Below are 19013 nucleotides of genomic sequence, written 5' to 3'. Positions count from 1 at the left end.
TTTTCTGGTGTGTCTTTGTCCTCACCCAGTGTGGGCTGCAGGGCCAGCAATGCACTGTGCTGTACTTTCGTCATCTCTGCCATCGGTAGAACTAGCTACGAGTTACAGTGGCTGAAGAAATCTTGCAAGGTTTGTAAAACTCGAGAATATTAAACAAGGGCGTGTAAATTCATGTAACTAGGTGCTTGCAGGAGTGGAGACTCGATGTCCATAGAAGATGATTGAAAAAACTTGCTTTCTCACCCGTGACAGGTTAAAAATAACTCTCCACTTTAAGCTGCCTCTAACACCGTTTCCAATCTTGCAAGACCTCTGGGAAAGAACTTCTTTTTGCTTCAGCGGAACCTTGTGCGTGGTGACCTAAAGAGTTAAATTTTCTGTTTGGTGCCTGTATTCGCTGGAGTTTCAGTGACTTACCATTTAGTCTGTCTGGGTTTTTGATGATTTAAAATACCAAACGGAGCAGGAAAGGTTTTCGTTGTCACATAGTCCTGAGGACTGGTGGGCAGTAGGGCAGGTGTGACTGGATGCCCAGAATGATCATTGCATTTGAAAATCATGTTTCTGTTTTGATGGGAAATTTCTCAATTATTTTTTCTTCTATTTTGTTCAGGGGAGAGTCAGAAGTTAATGAGGAAGCCCATAAAACTCCATTTTAAGGTTGCATTCTTTAAGTCATAAAATGAAGGTCCTTTGGGTGAGACAAAATGTATTAAATATTAAACGCAGCATTCAGGATGTCTTTTTTTTAATGGACATTTTCCTCAGAAGAGAACACAAATGAAAAATATGTAATCCGAAGTCTAAGAGGAAGTCTGTCAAAACCTGCCATATTTGCAGGAGGTTTTGTGTTTTGTGAATAGCAAGGTTCTGGCTGTGATGCACTTTCAATTGGTATCATTTTTATGCAGTGATGCGGGGTTCTCATTTGGTTGTTTCTCTTTGCGCTGATCCTTGATATGTTGCTTAAAAAAAAAGAAGTCTGAGCAGTTGAACCATATGTTTATATCATAGCTCCTAATGTCAAGATTTTAATTGATTTTCCCATATTCGGGGTTAGGAGGGGGCTGTATCATGTTCCACGACGTCATCAAAACAAAAATATTTAAAATATGTTTCAAATAAAATAAGGGGGGAGAAGAAAAAAATGCTTAACTTAGAAAAGATGTGGGATTCATTAACAAAGGAAAATACTGGCCACGGACCAACGGCAAGCCAAATGTTTTGCCAGCAGTTTGCAGTTCACAGTCATCATTGCATGTCACTCTGCCTCCTGCACCAGCCCCTCCAACCCTATATGCCTTCCTTTTAAAGAGAAACCTGTCTGGTTTGAGTTGAATAAATTAATTTGGGTTTACTTAGTTTAAAAACAAAAATATAGAGGGCCCAATTTTATTTCATTATGCCCGTGGGTAAAGCAGTCCAAGGTAATTACAACCGCAGTGCTGGTTGCTCTATCTTAATTAAAGAGGGTTTTTTTGCACATAGGTTTTTGCACAACATAATAAAATAGTTTGTGGTCTGGCTAGCCTCAGTGTCACAAGAGTGTGCTCACTTGAGAAATTGTCCAGCTTTTCCAAAAGCTGAGGCCTTTCCATACGAGGGGAAGCGTGGAGCTGCTCAGCAGAGCACGGGTAGTTTACAGTCCTTCCTATTTAGTGTGAGGGCACCGTCGTAAATCATGCAGCAAACAACCTTTCATACAATCTTGTACACTAAGTGGCATGCTTGTCAGCAGCAGTGAATGTGGGCTTCAGTAAGTCTTTAAGCAATAACGTGCTCTAGAAATGTGCAACACTGGTTACACACCTGTGACCAAACCTCTTCTTTTTCCAAACTTTCCTAGTAATGTTTTGGGTTGTTTGGGATTTTTTTGGGGGTCTCCTTTGCAAATAAATATGATTAATTGCGTAGCAAATCCTTTTAAAGAAAAGGCATCAAAGACATTTAAATAATGTACTTGGGATGATGATTAAAAAAACCCCAAACTCAAATCCCAACAAGCATGGCTAAGATGGTCTGTTATTAGAAGAGTCAAAGGAGGCATGTTTGCTAGTTGAATAAATCAAGTAGCGTTGTAAAAACACTGTCTCAGGGATGATTAAGGGTAAGTGATTTTCATTACTACATTAAGTTCTCCTTTCTGTTGTGGTGCTTTTTATATCACATCAAGCTTAGCTATTTACTTACGCTGCTTTAAAAAGCCCCAGCGCCTCAATTACTTACATCATGACACGGTGCATTGATTCAGAAAGATGGCAACACAAGCTAGCTTTACTTAATGCTCAGGAACCTGATTGACACGGGCCCTTTCTTTGGGTGCTCTATCTCATACAGCTGGTAAAACTGACTGAATTCAGTTTTGCAAATACCAGTGGAAAGGTGAAGGGCCTGGAGCACAAGTCTTACGCGGACCGGCTGAGGGAACTCGGACTGTTCAGCCTGGAGAAGAGGAGGCTGAGGGGAGACCTCATCGCTCTCTACAACTACCTGAAAGGAGGTTGTAGCGAGGTGCAGGTCGGTCTCTTCTCCTAAGTAACAAGCGATAGGAGGAGAGGAAACGGCCTCCAGTTGCGCCAAGAGAGGTTTAGATTGGAAATGAGGAAAAATTTCTTCACCAAAAGGGTTGTCAAGCCTTGGAACCGGCTGCCCAGGGAAGTGGTTGAGTCACCATCCCTGGAGGTATTTAAAAGATGTGTAGATGTGGCACTAAGGACACGGTTTAGTGGTGGACTTGGCAGTGTTAGGTTTACAGTTGGACTTGATGATCTTAAAGGTCTTTTCCAACCTAAACAATTCTATGATTCTGTGACCAGATCCCTGGGTGGCTCAAGTCAGTAAAATTTCGCTGCCTACAAGTTCCCCTCCCCACCTGGTGCTAGTGCTTTCCTTTAAGTTGCACAACTTTCCCTTTTCTTACAGTCGTATTCTTAGATAATTAGGGCCACCAATTGTCCTTGACCCAGATCGCAGTTGTGCTACCTTACTCATTTGCAAGGGCAAGGTTCACGAATATTTCTGAACCTTGTAAGATTCCAACCTCAAGGTTGGAATAAGGAACATTCAAAGGGCCCTAGATGCTTTTCTCAGTGACCAGCAGTGGATTTTGTTTCTCTCTATTGGGGATCTGGATTCTCCTGTGGAGGGGCAAGCAAGTTTAGCCTCAGACTTAGACTGACACAGTTTCACCTGAGCTTGCATTTATGGAGGAGAAAGTGCCAACAGGTTGTGCATTGTACCCCAGCCAGGACTCCAGCCAAGGGGAGGGCAGCCCTCAGCTGCGTTTGGGCTGCTCTGAAGCACCGCTAGCAGTGGCTGCCCGCGGGACGAGGGGAGCTGGAACATGTGGTGCTTGACAAAGCTGCTCTTCCAGCCACCCTAGGCATGGCCCAGGTCCTTGGCAGCACTGGCTGCATAGGGCTGCAAGTGTGATTATAGGCATCTGGGCTTTCTAGAGGTCTTCATGCCTAGAATTAGGCATGTGTAAATAGGGAGAATTAGCCTAGAGGTGGATCAGAGAGACTCCACCCCCCTGCTTAAGTTCAGAACATGAAAATACTGATTTACTTCCCACTCTGTCTGGTGATACTGAAGCAACAACATCCAAATATGCTTCTAGGATGCAGCTGCCAAAGAAACATTTCACAATGAACACGGAGGGGCATCCCTGTGGCAGCCTCAGCTGAGGTGCTAATGATTTCATAACCTGTTCTTTTATTATGCAAGCTATAAAACCTGCTGAGACAGTTCGGCACGGGGGTGCCTGCTGCCAGGGCAGGAGCCAGGGCGCAATGGTGGATCGATAATGGGTTTCCATGTGGAACAGATCTGCACTGTGTGTTTTACGTACATGGCTTTGAAACTACAAGAAAACAGCCACTTTCTATTTCCATTTCCATTAGAGACTTTTCATGAATATCTGAAATAGACATTTATTGTGACCATAACCCTACCACAAATTAAAATCAGATCCCAAGTCCCCTGTGAAAAAGAAGCTCATTATAATGTATGGAGATGTCAGAAATGATACTAAATGACACTTAACTTTAAACCCCAAACACTACGCTTATCCATGGCTTAGGGTTAAATCTACAGTGAAAATAAGACCAGGAGCTAAGCAAGGTTTACAGGGGTGGGGGACGTCCCAATAGATGTATAGCCACAAGCTAAAGAACAAACAGCTGGTTGTATGTGCCTGCCAAATGCAAAGTGTCTTGCATATACACTGCTGCATTTTCTTCTCTTAAGCCACAGATTACCTTTGTTACGTATCCTACATAGACCGGGCCAGATTTATATGAGGTGTAATGTTGTTGATTCAGACGGTTTGTTGCTATCGAGAAAGAGATAAAGGCAGATTTCTGTGTTGGTCTAAAAGGTACACATCTGAATCATTCTTCCTAAACACAGTTTTTCATCAAATTTTATGCATAAGCCATTTTAAGGACTTGTTATCTGGTAGGCTAATACCAGAGCTAAATCCGTGCTTCACAAAATAGAGAGACCAGGGGAAAAAAACTCAAAACATGCTGACCTTCAATCTGACTTTGCCACTATTCTTTGCATTCATCATACTTGCCTTTCCTATTTAAAAAAATGAAACGGAACGACAACAGAAAACGCAGAGCGGAGCGAGTAAGCCATGGCTTCCGACCCCTGGAAATCGGCCATGCTCACTGCTGTGCAAATTCCTGCTGCTCTCTGAGCTGAGATCATTCTGTTGGAGATGGCAAGTGTATAGAGCACAGATCTGTATCTTTCTTCCATTGCTAAATATTAACAGTAAAAAATAAATGCAGGTGATGCAACAGGCTGTGACCGGGCCTATTTATGTGAGTGTTGAGATATTTTAACCAGATCAGTCAAATGTCTGGCTCCCTGTGGGCCAAATCAAATAGATCTGATGTTATTGTAAACTGAGTGGAGCTGTTTAGGTAAAGTTAACATTTTTTTACATGTTCACCTGCACTGTATCGGCGTGTCTCAGGGTTTGTGTGTGACAAACACTATGCTTATTTTATAGGAGACATCTAGAAAAGGGCACGTCTTCTCCTTTCCATTCTCCCTCTTGTGCCTCTTCCCCTTCCTAAGCTGACAGTCCTTTTCCTCGGCCCTCCCTACAGCTCCAAGCAAACAGCTTAAAAAAAAAAAAAAAAGAAAGAAAAAAACCCAACAACTAATGTTTCTTGAATGTCAGCATGCTCTGACTTTGTCAGGCCAGCAGGAGAAACAAATTACATTGTCAGAGGCCTTCCACTGACAACTCCAGGGTACCAGTTCCCACAGTTTAAATCTGGAAACGCTTAATGCAAACGCTGCAGTTGACTCCAATGGCTATAGTGGCACTTCACTGAAAAGTGGTACTTTGGAGTTCAGTTTCACAGCATCGGGCGCTCAGTGCGAGTTGAAACAGTGCTCGTGTTCCTGGATGGGCTGTTTTCAGCGTGTCTACAGGAGACTGGGGCCATGTCTAGACGAGGGGCATTACTTCAACCCTGCAAATGCCACTAGAGAGGTCCTCCTAGCCTGGTTAGCCTCGTCTTTTTAAACTATTTTATGCAATTGTATTGCTGAATTGTAATGCTGAAAACTGTGAGGTGCAAAAACTTAAAGTTACCCAGTACCCTCAGAGTTTCAAAATTCACCAAATTCAGTTTTTGACTCTGCTGATCATACTGCTGCTTTGTTACTGCCCCTGGCGTGGCAGCTTTCTAGCTAAAGCACTGTTTCAGCCGTGGTTCTCAAAGGGAAAGTGGAGGAAAAAAGAAACAGTGCAAACCACAACTATTCATGGAGTATGTGTGAACACTTACGGTTCATGTTAAAGACATATGAAATAAATAATCAGAAAAAAAAATTAACAGTGTGTTAGTTCATACTACAGAATCTTGGAAGTTGACAGGATGACCTGAGCTTTTTGCATGACTGCCTACTGACCATTAAGCCCTTTTTACTCTAAATTGGTGCAGTGGATGTTGTCTTAATCTTCAACACAAAGTTCTGGTTTGGGAGAATGTTTCCTTTTTAAGACAACATGTCTCTCAATCCAGAAAAAAACACAACCAAAAACCAGCTGTGAAACACTAAACCGGAAACATCAGTACAAATTGTAAGGTAAAGATGTAAAATAAACCTATTTTCTTAGTGTAATGTAATGTATCATTAACACGCACAAGTCAGCATTTCAGGGTATAATTTAGGAAGAGATCTTCATAAGTGTCATTCATTTTTATGGGCCTGATTCTGTTCTAAATGACTGTATTAGCAGCACTCCTGTGAACTTCAATGGCAAGAGCATTGTGCCCAAAAGAACATCTGCCACAGTAGGATCAACTTCTCCTTGTCTTTCTCAACTGTACTGTACGTGCTGTACAAGGCAAATACGATGAATGCAAAGAGTAGTGGAAAGCTGGATTGGAGATCAGCATATTGGCTTCAGTGACGGGATCAAGAAGAGCAGCAAGGGTAGAATTTGGCCACTGCTTTCAGGAGAAATGCTGTGAATATTATGGTGATCCTCCTGCTTCACTTCATAAGCTGATCACCACCAGGAGTCAGGAGAAATTACTTGGTAGTAGTCCACAGAAGTCAAGGTGTAAGGTGGGGATTTTCGTTTTCTTTTGAAGCATAAGACATTGATCACTGTCAAAGCCTGTTTTACAACTAGATGTAATGTATGTTATATACTATGTGTTTATGGAGTGTGCGTGCATGTGTGTGTATGAGTGAGATTCCCAGTTGGTTTAAATCCATTGTCTTTGGCAAAGCTGCATGCTGTACACCATTGAGAATTGGCTCTATTGCTGTTGACATGTTCATGCTTTTCTTATTGTTTTCTCAAATTATTGTGTTAACTGGGTTACAGCTCGTGAGCTGTCTTTATTTTTCAGGTTCATATTTCCTCAGTGATATTTTGCTCATAAACAAGCACATTTTGAAGGTCAGCAGGTAGACTAATGTGCGAAGCTCTTTAGGACAAAAGTTTTGAATACGCTTCTGATTCTTTCATTCCAAAGAACGATTCAAAAAAGAACAGCAAATTCCCAGTAAAAAAAACCTAGAGATATTTGCCTTTTCATATTCTATCCCATTTCTACTTGCTTCTACTTAAAACATTTTGTAATAGTAAGTATCATTTCTGCTTCAAGCGGGAGAGTCTTAAAAAAATGTGCCGGGTATTTGACATTACCGACCACTTAGACATGCTGCTTTTTATTATAAGTATTGGCTGGTTTGTATGCATATTTTTAAAACTAAGATTTAAGATTTACATGTTATCTGGAACTTGATCTATAACTTGAAAGGCTACTGTAGCCACAATAAGAATGAAAATAACCCTGAACTGTTGAAAATTCAACTCCGAGCACCCAAAGTGGTAATGACTGCAATAGTAGTTTTGTCGATATTTATAAATCAATGCAAACCAGAAACTGGATGTTTTAATTTACTACAGTTTCAATGTAACTGATACCCTCAAGTTTAGAGCTTTAAGCTTTGTGAAGTGCAATGTTATTGCAGGGCATGCATCCAATTTTTAAAACATTATATAGATTGGAGACAGATGAGCTTTTCAGAATTATTTTAGGCCTATTTTGATTGAATGCCTGAGATGCATTTTCCAATGGAAATTAATTGCATTGATGTGAAAACAAATGAACTCCAACCTCAAAATTAGCTGCAGGTTCATGCTCAAATCAGTACTTAAAAGGGAGGGAGTGGGCACAGATAGGGAGTGGGCACAGATAGCGACTGGAAATTACAATGACAATATACACTTTGTTGCAAGAATAAAATAACCTTTTTTCAGTGCCTGCTCTTCTTTGCTGTCTCTCTTAGCGTGCATACATGCATAGGGAGAGAAATTTTCCCATGTATCTGTGGTTGCACATGAGTGGACAATGGCTTTTACTAGCTATCACTTCTTCCCCTTGCACGCTGCTGGAAACCTTTGCTGACCTATGTCGGCATCTAAGTGTCAGTGACATCTGCAGCAGCCGCTACCTGTGCTGCTTCTGTCATTGCCATGGGACATTTCTGGAGCACACCGCTCAGTAATGTATGCTGTTCTGGGGGACTTTATTAGCAAATAGCAGCTAACGTGATTTCCACCCTTCAGTGAAATTTGCTGTTTGTGCAACTGATGCTCTCAATCGGTGGTAACTCCCATTGACATGTAGGCAGAGAAGGCAACGTGAGCTCTTTAAATAACGAGAGCAGTCAGCACTGCTTGGAGCTGATCTCTGTTGAAGTACAGCTGCAGCAGTTCTCCATGATTTTGTTCTTTCTGCCTTGAGATTCACCTCTTCCCCGTGCTTCTCATCATTTGTACTAATACAGCTGTCAGTTGGGATTTTTAGCATGTTTAAGAGATGAAGCGCGTGCAAAGGTTCCTGCCAGGAAATGGCATATATTCATTTTGATCTTTATGACAGTTCGAAAGGAATCAGCGAAGTGGGTTGAGGGTGGGAAGAGGGTCACTGAAGATATATAGCTATTTGGCAGCTGTAAGATATTTTTACACCTGGAGGTGACTTGCTAAACAGATAATTGGGAGCATACCCTAATGTACCTACTCCTCTCCCTCCCTCCTCCCCCACTGCCACCCACTGAAACAACCAGCAGCTTTGAGTCACTGAGCACATTTGGGGCTGTGACCATGGTGGGCCACGCACAAGTGCTAACTTTTCTCTGGGCTGTAGAGAGAGCTTGGCACCGCAGGTGCACGTGCTGATGGCAGAAGTGCTAGGGAAGCAATGAGCGTTAAAAAACACAGAGTTTCTCTGTGATATTCTTGTTAAAAGATGGGATTAAGAGCTGGACTGGTCTGCCACTGATCTCCTATTTCATCTGAGACTTTTCCAAGCTTCTAATTTTCTATTTTACTTATTTGGTATTTTCTATAAGAAATCATGTTTCTATTTTCTCAAATAATGTCTTTTTTTAAAGATTTCTACAGCATGTGTTACTTTTATAGTATTTTTGGTGTTGAGGGTAGAATTTAGATCTCAGTAAATAAATGATCTCAGATGTATATGCCGACTTGTTTTCCTCACCAGTGACCGTGGGCAAACTTGCTTTCCATAGTGCATACAGCACAGTTGTGCCTTGTCAGCTAGACAGACTAACCCTGCCAGTGGCAGATGCTGGAGTGTTTTTCTTTCACCGAGACTGTTTTCATTAGTCGGTCTTTTTCTGGCAAAATTGTGACCAAATCGATGCCACAGGTCCAACCATAGCGTTATGGCTACGTGTGCTATGAGTGGTATTGCCACATGGCCTTGAGACCCAGCAACGTTCGGAGCTACTGCCTTTGGCTTTGTACAAGCCCTAGACTGACGAAAATGAATGAGAAGCTGATGGATAAAGTTGTATTCATTTTCACGGATATGGAGCTGAAGAAATGTAAAGATTCAGAATCATCCCTTTTTTTTTTTTTTGAAAAATTGCTGGAAGCTCCTTTTTTGGGGTGCACTCTGTCTTTCTGTTGACTACCCACAGCAACTAAGTTTCTGTGGGGACCTAAGTTAAGGTGCCTGAAGTGAATTGGCCATGATCAGAAACCAGCCTGGGATTTAAGGCCTGTCTCTTAAGTAGCAATCTGGTGTTTCAGTTCAGGATCCTTTTTCCAACCTCCTTGGGCACAACAGCCTTCCTGCTCTAACTTCTACAACATCGGGTGTGGGGGCAGAGGAGGGGACATTGGGGAAGAAGAAGTCAAGAGACGTTAAACCATCTGAAGCTTAAGGTCTCCATAGCAGTCGTGTCTGCCTGCAGGCGTATGAGAAGATCAGCAAGTACATCTTTCTTAGACACGCAGGCAGGCAAACATCTCCGAAACACAGGGGCATGAAACTGCTGCCGCGGCATCCATCATCCTGTGGAGGACAATGAAAACATGTGCTGTCATCTTTGACATTTTAATTGAAAAGAAAGCTTACACAGATTTCGACCTTAAGCAGTGTGTTTATACAAGTGTATACAGAGAAATAATCTGTCAGTTCAGAGCAGGCTCATTGCTATAGGAGTTGGTTTAGTAACTGAACAATCCAACATTAGCTCACACACCTTGCCTTGTTCCATGCCTCAATAATTTTTAGTAGAAATACTTTGCCTAGAGGCATGCAGTTATTAAAAAAGAGGCTCAGCTTGCTTAAAGTCTGGAATTATTAGCTCATGGTAACAAGCCTGCACTGGAGAAACTGTTGGTTCTTTGTTTTCATGACTTTGCTGTAATTCACCGTCTTATTTTCAGAGACAAACTTCTGCTTTGTTTGGGAAGTTAAAAAAAAATTAACAAAAAAAAGGAAAAATAAATCACTTCAAAAAGATTCTTTTTTCATTTTTATTATAAAGTAAGGTTTACAAAGCTCTTTTATCTTAGAATTTCTATTAAATTTCACTGGTCCAAATAATAAGGGTGAATAGAAAGAGAATTTTAATTGAGAAATTTGTTTTACCATATTTCCAGTATAGGGATCTGGTGGTAGTAAGTACTCACCAAGAGCTCTCCAAATACCCTCTCAGCCCTTTAAGAGTAAAATGGACTTTTTCTCCATCCTTTTTGCAACCTACTATTCTTTTCAGATGCAAAGTTATGAAAGTCAAATAAAAGCCATTTTCTGTAACATGTTTGCGAATGGAGTCACTTGAGCAAATGAAGGCTCCAGCACCTTCAGGTAGCACAAACCTGGCAGAAGAGTTACTTGGTGTTCAGTTGTCACTTTTGTCTGGATGCTGGGGTTAGGTTTCTTTCCAGCTGTTTAACCTGTTGACATTTTTCCTCGATGAACCTTAAATTTTCAAGTTTTCTTGAATTTGCTTGCCAGGCTGGAGCCTGACCCTTAAAAAGAATGGACACGTTAGAAAGTGTTTGTGTAAGCTTTATTGCGGTTATGATTCCTGGTTTTAAGTCAGCTGCCATTTGGTATGTTTATTGCCACCTTTTTTCTTCAATGAAAACTGATACACCTTTATTTGTGGTGGTGCAAAATAATTTATTTTCCTGAAGAATTAAGCTTTTGGTCCTGTCTGAGCTGGGAAACCATGACGACAGTGGAATCAGTTTGACATCATTGCTTGCTTTCATGATCAAATCATGTTTATGTTGCAGTTTTTTGTTTTTATCCCACAATTTTTTTAATTACAATAATGTGTTTTCATATGAGCTAGTTCTTTATAATTCCTTGAATCTGCCTTTCGCAGTGTTTCCTTGTTTTACTTTAACTATGCCATTATCCTCCACATATCATTTGTGAGTTCCAGCTGTGTGCATAACACTGTGCAGAATATAAACTTCTCCGAGGAGGTTATAGTCTAAGAAACCATTCTAGCTTTTCTTATTTTTCTTGTAATGGGTCAGGCAATAAGACCCAGTGAAATATTTAGAGGGAAGGGAAGATTGAAACCAGCAGTTTCTAAGACCTGTAAGAGCCAAAAGGCAAATGTTAATGGGTTCTGTGAGGCTTCCAAGGACCTGCTGGTCCTTGTACTTATGCTGAATGTGCAGAGGTTCCTTAAGCATGTGTTCAGGAAATATAGGGGGCATTAGCACAATTGGAGTTTCTAAAGGCAAGATTTATCATTGACTAAATCTTTAAATAAGAGTTTGGCCCACTAAACGCATTACAGCAGTGGGGCTGCTGATTTGTGGGGCTTTTCTCCTGCAAGCTCGGGTGAAAAGTACAGAATTCTTAACAAATTTTGGAAGCATTTTTCCCACAGGTTTCTAGTATTTTACTGTACATATATCCATTCCCTGTCCTTTTTTTTTTTTTTTTGCTTATTCTTTCCGTTCAGTTAGATGTTCTGTCCCTGTGAATTAAAGCAAGTGAGCAAGAAGGCATTTCTGATAGAGTTGCTTTGTTCCCAGTGAACGGCTTCTCAGGTGACATCAAGGGATATGTGAATTGAGAAGTAACATCTCTTTGCTTGCTTTTGACTTTGTCCATATCATTTCATATCTCTGCTGCATCTTGCTCCTTTTGTGATGCTTGTTGCTGAATTTCTTCTACCTCTGTGCCAATGTATAGCTTGTTATCTTAATTGTGCCAGCTCTCCTCGAACACTTACATTGGCTTTCTCTTCACTTCTCAATCAAGCTTCTTGTCTTTAAGACTTTTCGCAGCTTAGCCTTATCTTATCTCAGTCCTCCAGTTTCTCATTACAGTGTCAAGCACATTTGCACTTTGCCAGTGTCTTTACCATCAGCTAGTTTCTCTTTCCCAGGCTGAAATCTCTTCTTGTCCAACACTGGGAAAATGCCTTAAGGTAACACATGTATGAAAATATATGCACACTCGGTTTAAAAATCGCTACAGAAAGCATAGCTTTGACTGCATGCTCCCCAAATCCTCTAAGTTATGAGCCACAATTTTCCCTCTCTAGAGTATTGCCCTTCCTGTGTCTCAATCTTAGTTACTCCCTTCCTCTTGCAAACTTCCTCGGTCCTGTCATTTCTGAGCATACGAGTTAAATAAAAAACAGAGAGAGAAACAAAAAAGCAACCAGAGGAGTGCCACTAAACTGTCTCCAATTCTTTAGCATATTTATTTGCTTGTGTTTTCTATCCCCGTCTTCTACTTTTCATCTGTTTTGTGTCTCCAGATTGTAAACACACTGTGTAAGAATTGTCTCTTATCTGTGTTTGTACAGTGCCAGGCTCAATGGGGTCCCGGTCCCGACTGGGACCTTTGGGCACCACCACAGTATAAATGTCTGCTACTGATAATAATAATCTACCCACATCATGCAGATGCCTGAATTGTCTGAGAAATACAAACAAGGATCTTTACTAGGTTGGCAGAGAGCCATTAATTTTAGGTGCCAGTTTTCTTTTCCCCTGAATATGGTTTGGCTCTCTGAAAAACCTGGCGACACAAACCTCCCACTTCTTGGAAAGCTTGGCTCTCTGGTGATGCTGTGATTAAAACATCATTAAACATGGGATACGGCGGGTCAGGTGAGGTCCCTGCAACTATGCGAGGTATTCCAAATACTTGTCTGATGCTTTGTTGTTGCTTTCCTTTGTGTTTGTTTTTTCTTTCCTCCTCTGAATGACAAATGAATACATTGAGACTAGACAGAACTGCCCTACTTTTGGGGGGGAGGGAGCACCTCAAATAATGGGCCACAAACGAAGAAAGCTATAGTTGGATTGATAGGCTTAAATAATGGCACTGTGGATCAAACAACAGCAGACCAGCAGTAAGTGAGGCAACCCCTCCAGTCAGTACACTTTTCTCAGGTTAAAACATCCCCTGCACGTCTTTTCTTCAAATATTGAAGCCAAGGACAGCCCTTGGGTCAGGTACTCTGGCCTCAGTGGCTGCTGTGGGATTGGTTTGCAGCTGGTCTGCAGAACCACATGCTCTGGTGAGCTTACTTTTTGGCAATGAAAAGTTTAATTGCGACAATACCTGGTTGTCCATGAGGCATTCAGAGGGTAGACCGTAGCCAGCTGTGCTCATTCTCAGCATGGTAGGCTACTTGGGTGCTTCAGCCTGAAAGCCACCGAAACCACATGCACATACTGACATACCTTGAAAAGATCCAGGCTGCTGGTAGGCAGTGGTTGCTCCTCATTACATTGATCATAACGGTATCATTGCTGCCTTATTCACCCGTGTCTCCCTATTGCTTCCACTCGCTCTCCCTCATTTTATCCTTGGTCTATAGGGGTCAGGACCTCACCCAAAGTTTTTAAACCAAGGCTTCTAGGCACTGTTGTTATAAATATATATGTACATACATATATATTCATACATATATATATAAATGATGAAAGTCTGGGCAAGTCTGTGTTGCGTAACTGGAGCGTGGTGCAGAAATCTGTGAGCCAGTGCTGACCCAACATGGCGAATTGCCACAGCACAACCAGCCACCTGTGGGCTGCTCCTGTGTGAGCTGGCTGGGTCTGGAGGCCATAGAAAGTCAGGAGATGAGTTCTTTTGCTCCAGTGCAACTCCTTATACTTACGGCTTTACTTTTTCCACATCAGAGCTAACTGAAGTAGAACAAACTGGGTTGTGGTGTAAGTATTCTTGCTGACCTTGCATGAATGCTACAAGTAAGGAGCAGGAGAGAGGTCATGGTAAGACCCATTGACCTGGAGTGCTTTACCATAATAGAAAACATACTGCAGTGATACTTTAAATAGCATTAGTCCTTCTGCACGTAGCCCTTAATGGTCTAGGTCAGTATGAACCTAATCTCATGAGACCTCAGCAGCAAATTGTCATCTGCAGAAACTGTCCTTGAAGACTACAAGTTAAGGGAAGCCTAGTCTTTTAATAGACAAATGTAGTGTGTAGTCATCAGACAATCTAGAAAACTGGGTCAGATAGGTTTTGCATCAGAGCAGACAGAATATTTGGTATTAATCAAGAAGGCACATAGCGAAGATATTTGATTACATTAGTGGAGTTATCTTTAATCATTGGGTAGAGTCGCGTGATGGAACATGATCGAGTCACCATGGCTTAGCGGGGTACCGCCCATCTGTTTAAATGTTAGTAAGGATGACTCACGGTGTTAGCACGACTGTGCAGAGGGAGGGGAGCCAACGTGGTCAGTTACAGCAGCTTGGCTAACACGTGGTATTTTACTAAGCCACCGTAACGCTATCCATCCAGGCCCCGTACGCCCAAAGAGATAGTGTAAAATGCTGACTGAGACCCCATCGTGTCCAACAGCAGGCTCCTGCTGGAACACAATGAAAATTCTTAAATTTGGGAAAAACCCCACGGATGGCCAGATTTTCAGTGAGGTTGAGCACTTGCCAGTTCTCTATCTTATCTGTCCTTTATTTGTGGGCTGTTTGCCCAACAACCCTATTTATTTAGCAACACAGGTGCCAAGGACTTAAAATCCCTCAGTCAGCAATATTGACTGACAGGCTGCAGGCAGCACCTTCTCAGCATTTACAAAGAGAGGAGCAGAGTCAATGCGTCCAACATTAAAAATAACAATTATAAACTCTCACTGACTTTCTTTGCTGCAGGATAGAAAGCAACAACAAAAGAGATTGTGTTGTCCTTGGAAGGAGAAGTGTCTTAGACAGATTGAGTGTCTCGGCCTGTACGGTTCCGTGCCATACACGTTCCCTGAGCTCTGTGCGAGTGAGTGCTCACGAGGACGTGCTAATCGATCACCTGTATTCAATGTGGAAGCAATAGAAGTATCCGTGAGTACTGGCCAACGTCAGCTTCCCCGATGGGGAGCGGAATCTGGTGTGCGTTACGTAGCACTTTTATTGGTGGCAGGAGCAGTGCAGGCTTTTAAACGAAGAGGGTCGACCTTGAGGCACAACGTTTCTCTGACTGCTCTGCGCCTCTTTGCAAAAACACACTTGGGAACAGACCAGCAGGAGCATAGCAAGAAAAAATACCTGAAGTACTGAGGATTTTTTTCCTCTAGCTAAGTGTAAAGTATATGCAGACCCCCAAAGCGAAGCAGCATTGAAGGTGAAACTGGGGACAGCAAGGAAGCCTCTCTGCCATTTTAATAAATACCAATAATTCCCTTTTGCCCAAGTCCCATATTCCCAAACTCATTAAAGCAATTTTGGAAATTTTTTTGGCTCTGGAACATATAAGCAAAACTCAAACCGTGCAGTCCCTTGAGAATCACTTGCACAAATTGCATAGGTCAGGCCAAAATAAGTTTCTGTCAAACAGCCTCACACCTAAGCTTATTATGAAACTGGTGAATTGTACAAAGGGTCTGTATGTGGGACAGTCTCCGAATGAATAAGGGGGGGGGCTGTTGTCATGGTACTTGTTTTACTTTGGTCCCACTGAAAACTCAAGTGGTATTTTTATTGAATGCATTGCTCCTGTTAGCCAGCGCAGTTCCTGTAGGCTGTGGACCCAGAGGCCTCCAGAGCTCCGGCGGGCGGGGGGGTGCACGCCTCAGCCTCGTCCCAGGAGAGAGCACCTGCGCTTTCTCCTGTCCTGCCCGCTCCTCCCTGCCCGCTCTCCCGGGAGGAGGCCCAGGGTGCGTCCCCGGCAGGGGCTGCAGCACACTCCGTCCTGCTCCTCAGCCCCCCCAGCATGGGGGTCTCAGCCCTTCCGTCCGGCGGCTGTCGCACGGACTTTAAAATACGAGGTAGAGGAGACCTGTTTGAGCTTGTGGTCTGCTGCCCTGCAGGGCTGTAGTTGCGGTGAGGATAGGCGGTGGGAAGTGGCCTCTGCTTGTGGGGGTCACCACAGCCTCTGGAAACCAAACTGAGATCGTTCTCCTCTCTACGTTCAGCCTGGCATCTCCTCACTTTTTTCTTTTCAAAGGATCACTGAATCTGCTTTTCGTGCTATTTTGACCCTGTCCTGATGATTCATCAGTCCTCTGGTGTAACTGAGTGCTGGTACATGGAGCAGCTGTGTTTTAAGTGGAGAGCAGGATGGGCCAGGGGCTGTGTACTTTAAGTACATTTTCTGAGCTCATTTTTCCTGCTCTGCATCCATTCCACTTACACCACCTCCACTGCTCCTCAGGTGCTGAGGTGACCATAGGGTCCCCTCTTCCAGAAGCTGATTCATGCTCCCTCACAGCGCTTCTTGCACCCTTTCACAGGGTTACACCGTTTATTTGGAATACATTGTCTTGAGTTTCTTTGGGGGGGTATGAAGAGGTAAAGTACATCATATTCCTCCATCAGCAGATAACCAGGGAGGCATAGGAAGAGCTTCTTGTCTGTATCTGAGATACATTTGTTGTTGTTTTGGGTTTTCCCCCCCCTTCTGAATAAGTACTGTACGTGTCTGGGAGGATTTTTTAAAACATCCTTCAAAACACAGGCTTTTATTCTCCATGGAGAACCAAGACAAAAGGATGGCTTCAGTCATGTGCAGCTGCTAAAGAGAGGGCAGCTGCGGGCAGAGGGGTGGGAGGAGCAGGGGTGTCTGGGTACGAGGGAGCAGGCAGGGCAAGGACTTTGAGGTGGCATTTGTTGGGACAGAAATGTTTCTGGGGGGAACGGGCTTGAAGAGAGGAGGATTGAAGGACTAGAAGTCCAAGGATGGGAAATACTGGGGAGTTTTAGGGAAGAGTGGATTAGGTGGTTTGAGCTCTGGGCAGAAGAGGATGTCTTGCAGGTCAGAAGAAGCTGGTGTTGTCATGAAACAGGCACCTCTGCTTTGGGAGCCTGGATGAGGTGTCCTCCATACGAGATGTCTGTGAATCCCATTGCTCACAGCCTTTGGCCTCTGCTTGTTGTTGGATAAATGGAAGTGACAGCTAAAGTTAGAGGAGGGGTGTATGTATTCATGATTGCCAGTATCACTTAGAATTGGAGGGGCAAGTGTAAAGCCCCATCATTTAGTGTGGCACGGTTCAGACCAAGTGGGAGAAGTGACTGTCTTCCCCCTCGCAGATCTGAGGTTATGATTCTGCTTGCCTGACTGGCCCAGCCTGATTTTGAAGCTTTCATGGCTAGCTGTGGATTCGTCACTGAAGCAAAGGATGCTTCTGCCAAGGCTGAAAATCAACCCTGATGTTTAGAGGCTCTAAACATCTTTAGACTCTTTCCACGTTCCCCCCTGCAGAGGCTCTTCAAGCCCCTGGACTATGCCCCCTTCTCTCCGGTCCTTCTCATACCTTTAGGGGTGTCTCTCCTGCCTAATAAACAGTGTGAACCACGTACTATACTGCAGAGCATCCTGCTCTGTGAGAGTTTAATGTACCAACTTCTACTAGCAATGTTTGTTGAGGCGCTGAATGTGAAAGCTTTCTTATTTTCATGCTTTTTGAAAAGGTAACAAGTTATATTTACCCCAAACTTTAAGCAACTCATACCCTCTTCAAAACTAATGAAAAACAAAAAAACAAACCAAACTGATTAATTTAACTGACTCCCAAGACCACATTCTTAAAGGCTATTTTCAAAGAGTAGTCCCAGCTTTGTTTAATCCATTAATTTTATGATACTTCTTCTTTGTGAGTGGGCCTGCTTTCTCACATGTACTCTTTTCCCTGTGCTGTACTTAGAAAAATCCTTCTAAATCTTTTGAACTCCTTTTGCCAAAATAACTCACTCTGCTTTTTTATAGTCAGTACTTTTTGCCTTTACAAGCTACTTAATCTGAATGTAATTTTGCTAATTTTCTTTCTTTTTTTTCCATTTTCTGTGCCCTGGTGACATGCTAACTGGTAAAATCAGGAACCTTGCTTCGGAACAAAGGCTTGGTAGAGTTTCACAGGAGAGAATATCAAGAGCGAGATGAAATACTATTTTAGAGTAGTTTATTTACAGGTGATAAAATTTCAAAATTAATTTCAGCGTGTTTAATTTTCTGTCATAGTCTGCAAAACTATCATCCAGATATTTTTGTTCCCGAGGGCTGAATTTACAGGAATGCACTGATGTGGCATGCCAGGAAATTTTCCTGCTTTGTCTGTAGAAATCCTTTGCTGGCCATTGTAAGATGCAGAGGTGCACAGACTGAGACCAGCTGTTACGTTTACATTCATATTCTATCAGATGAACTATGCTGGTGCTTTAACTGATAAATAGTAGAGGGAAGGTGATTCATTTGTTTCTTGAACACTTTCTCTTCTACCAAGTTGTGCAGGAGAGGACAAATGCTGGATTGCCTTACCTATGCCTGCTCGTCTAGAGTTGCCTGTGCCTAGCAATGGCTGGCCGGTAAGGCTTGTTTTGGTCTCCGTAGCCCATGACAGCTTTCTTTCCTTTTCTCCTAGGCCTGTCCCAGGTTCTCTGTCTTCACTATTGCACCTACACAACCGACAAAGACAGCCTATGCCTGCCTCTATGCCTGGCACCCTGCCCAACCCTACCATGCCTGGATCTTCTGCTGTTCTCATGCCTGTAAGTTTTTTGGTTTGGGTTTTTTTTGGGGGGGAGGAAGGTTGGTTTTTTGCTCAGTTTAACCTATGCAGAGGTGAAAGTCTGCTGGATTTCCTAAAATATCAAAGTGTAATGAGTTAAGGAACTTGGACCTTTTTCACTGCTTCATCTTACACAAGAGTATTTCTGGTGCAGTTAATGGCATGTTAAT

The 19013-nt window shown here is 42.7% G+C and overlaps 1 protein-coding gene across 1 annotated transcript in view; it reads left to right on the top strand.

The window, feature by feature from the left end:
• Nucleotides 1-19013, top strand: part of CREB5 (cAMP responsive element binding protein 5) — a 219689-nt gene that overhangs the window by 131834 nt on the left and 68842 nt on the right. The window contains exon 6 of the mRNA XM_075143491.1: nt 18697-18823. Coding sequence (XP_074999592.1) covers nt 18697-18823 — 127 coding nt within the window. The remainder of the gene's footprint in view (nt 1-18696; nt 18824-19013) is intronic.

The sequence above is a fragment of the Calonectris borealis genome, chromosome 2 (assembly GCF_964195595.1).
Source record: "Calonectris borealis chromosome 2, bCalBor7.hap1.2, whole genome shotgun sequence".
In the NCBI taxonomy this organism is placed as follows: domain Eukaryota; kingdom Metazoa; phylum Chordata; class Aves; order Procellariiformes; family Procellariidae; genus Calonectris; species Calonectris borealis.
The sequence above is the reverse complement of the archived record's forward strand: the minus strand, read 5'-3'. Positions and strand labels throughout refer to the sequence as shown.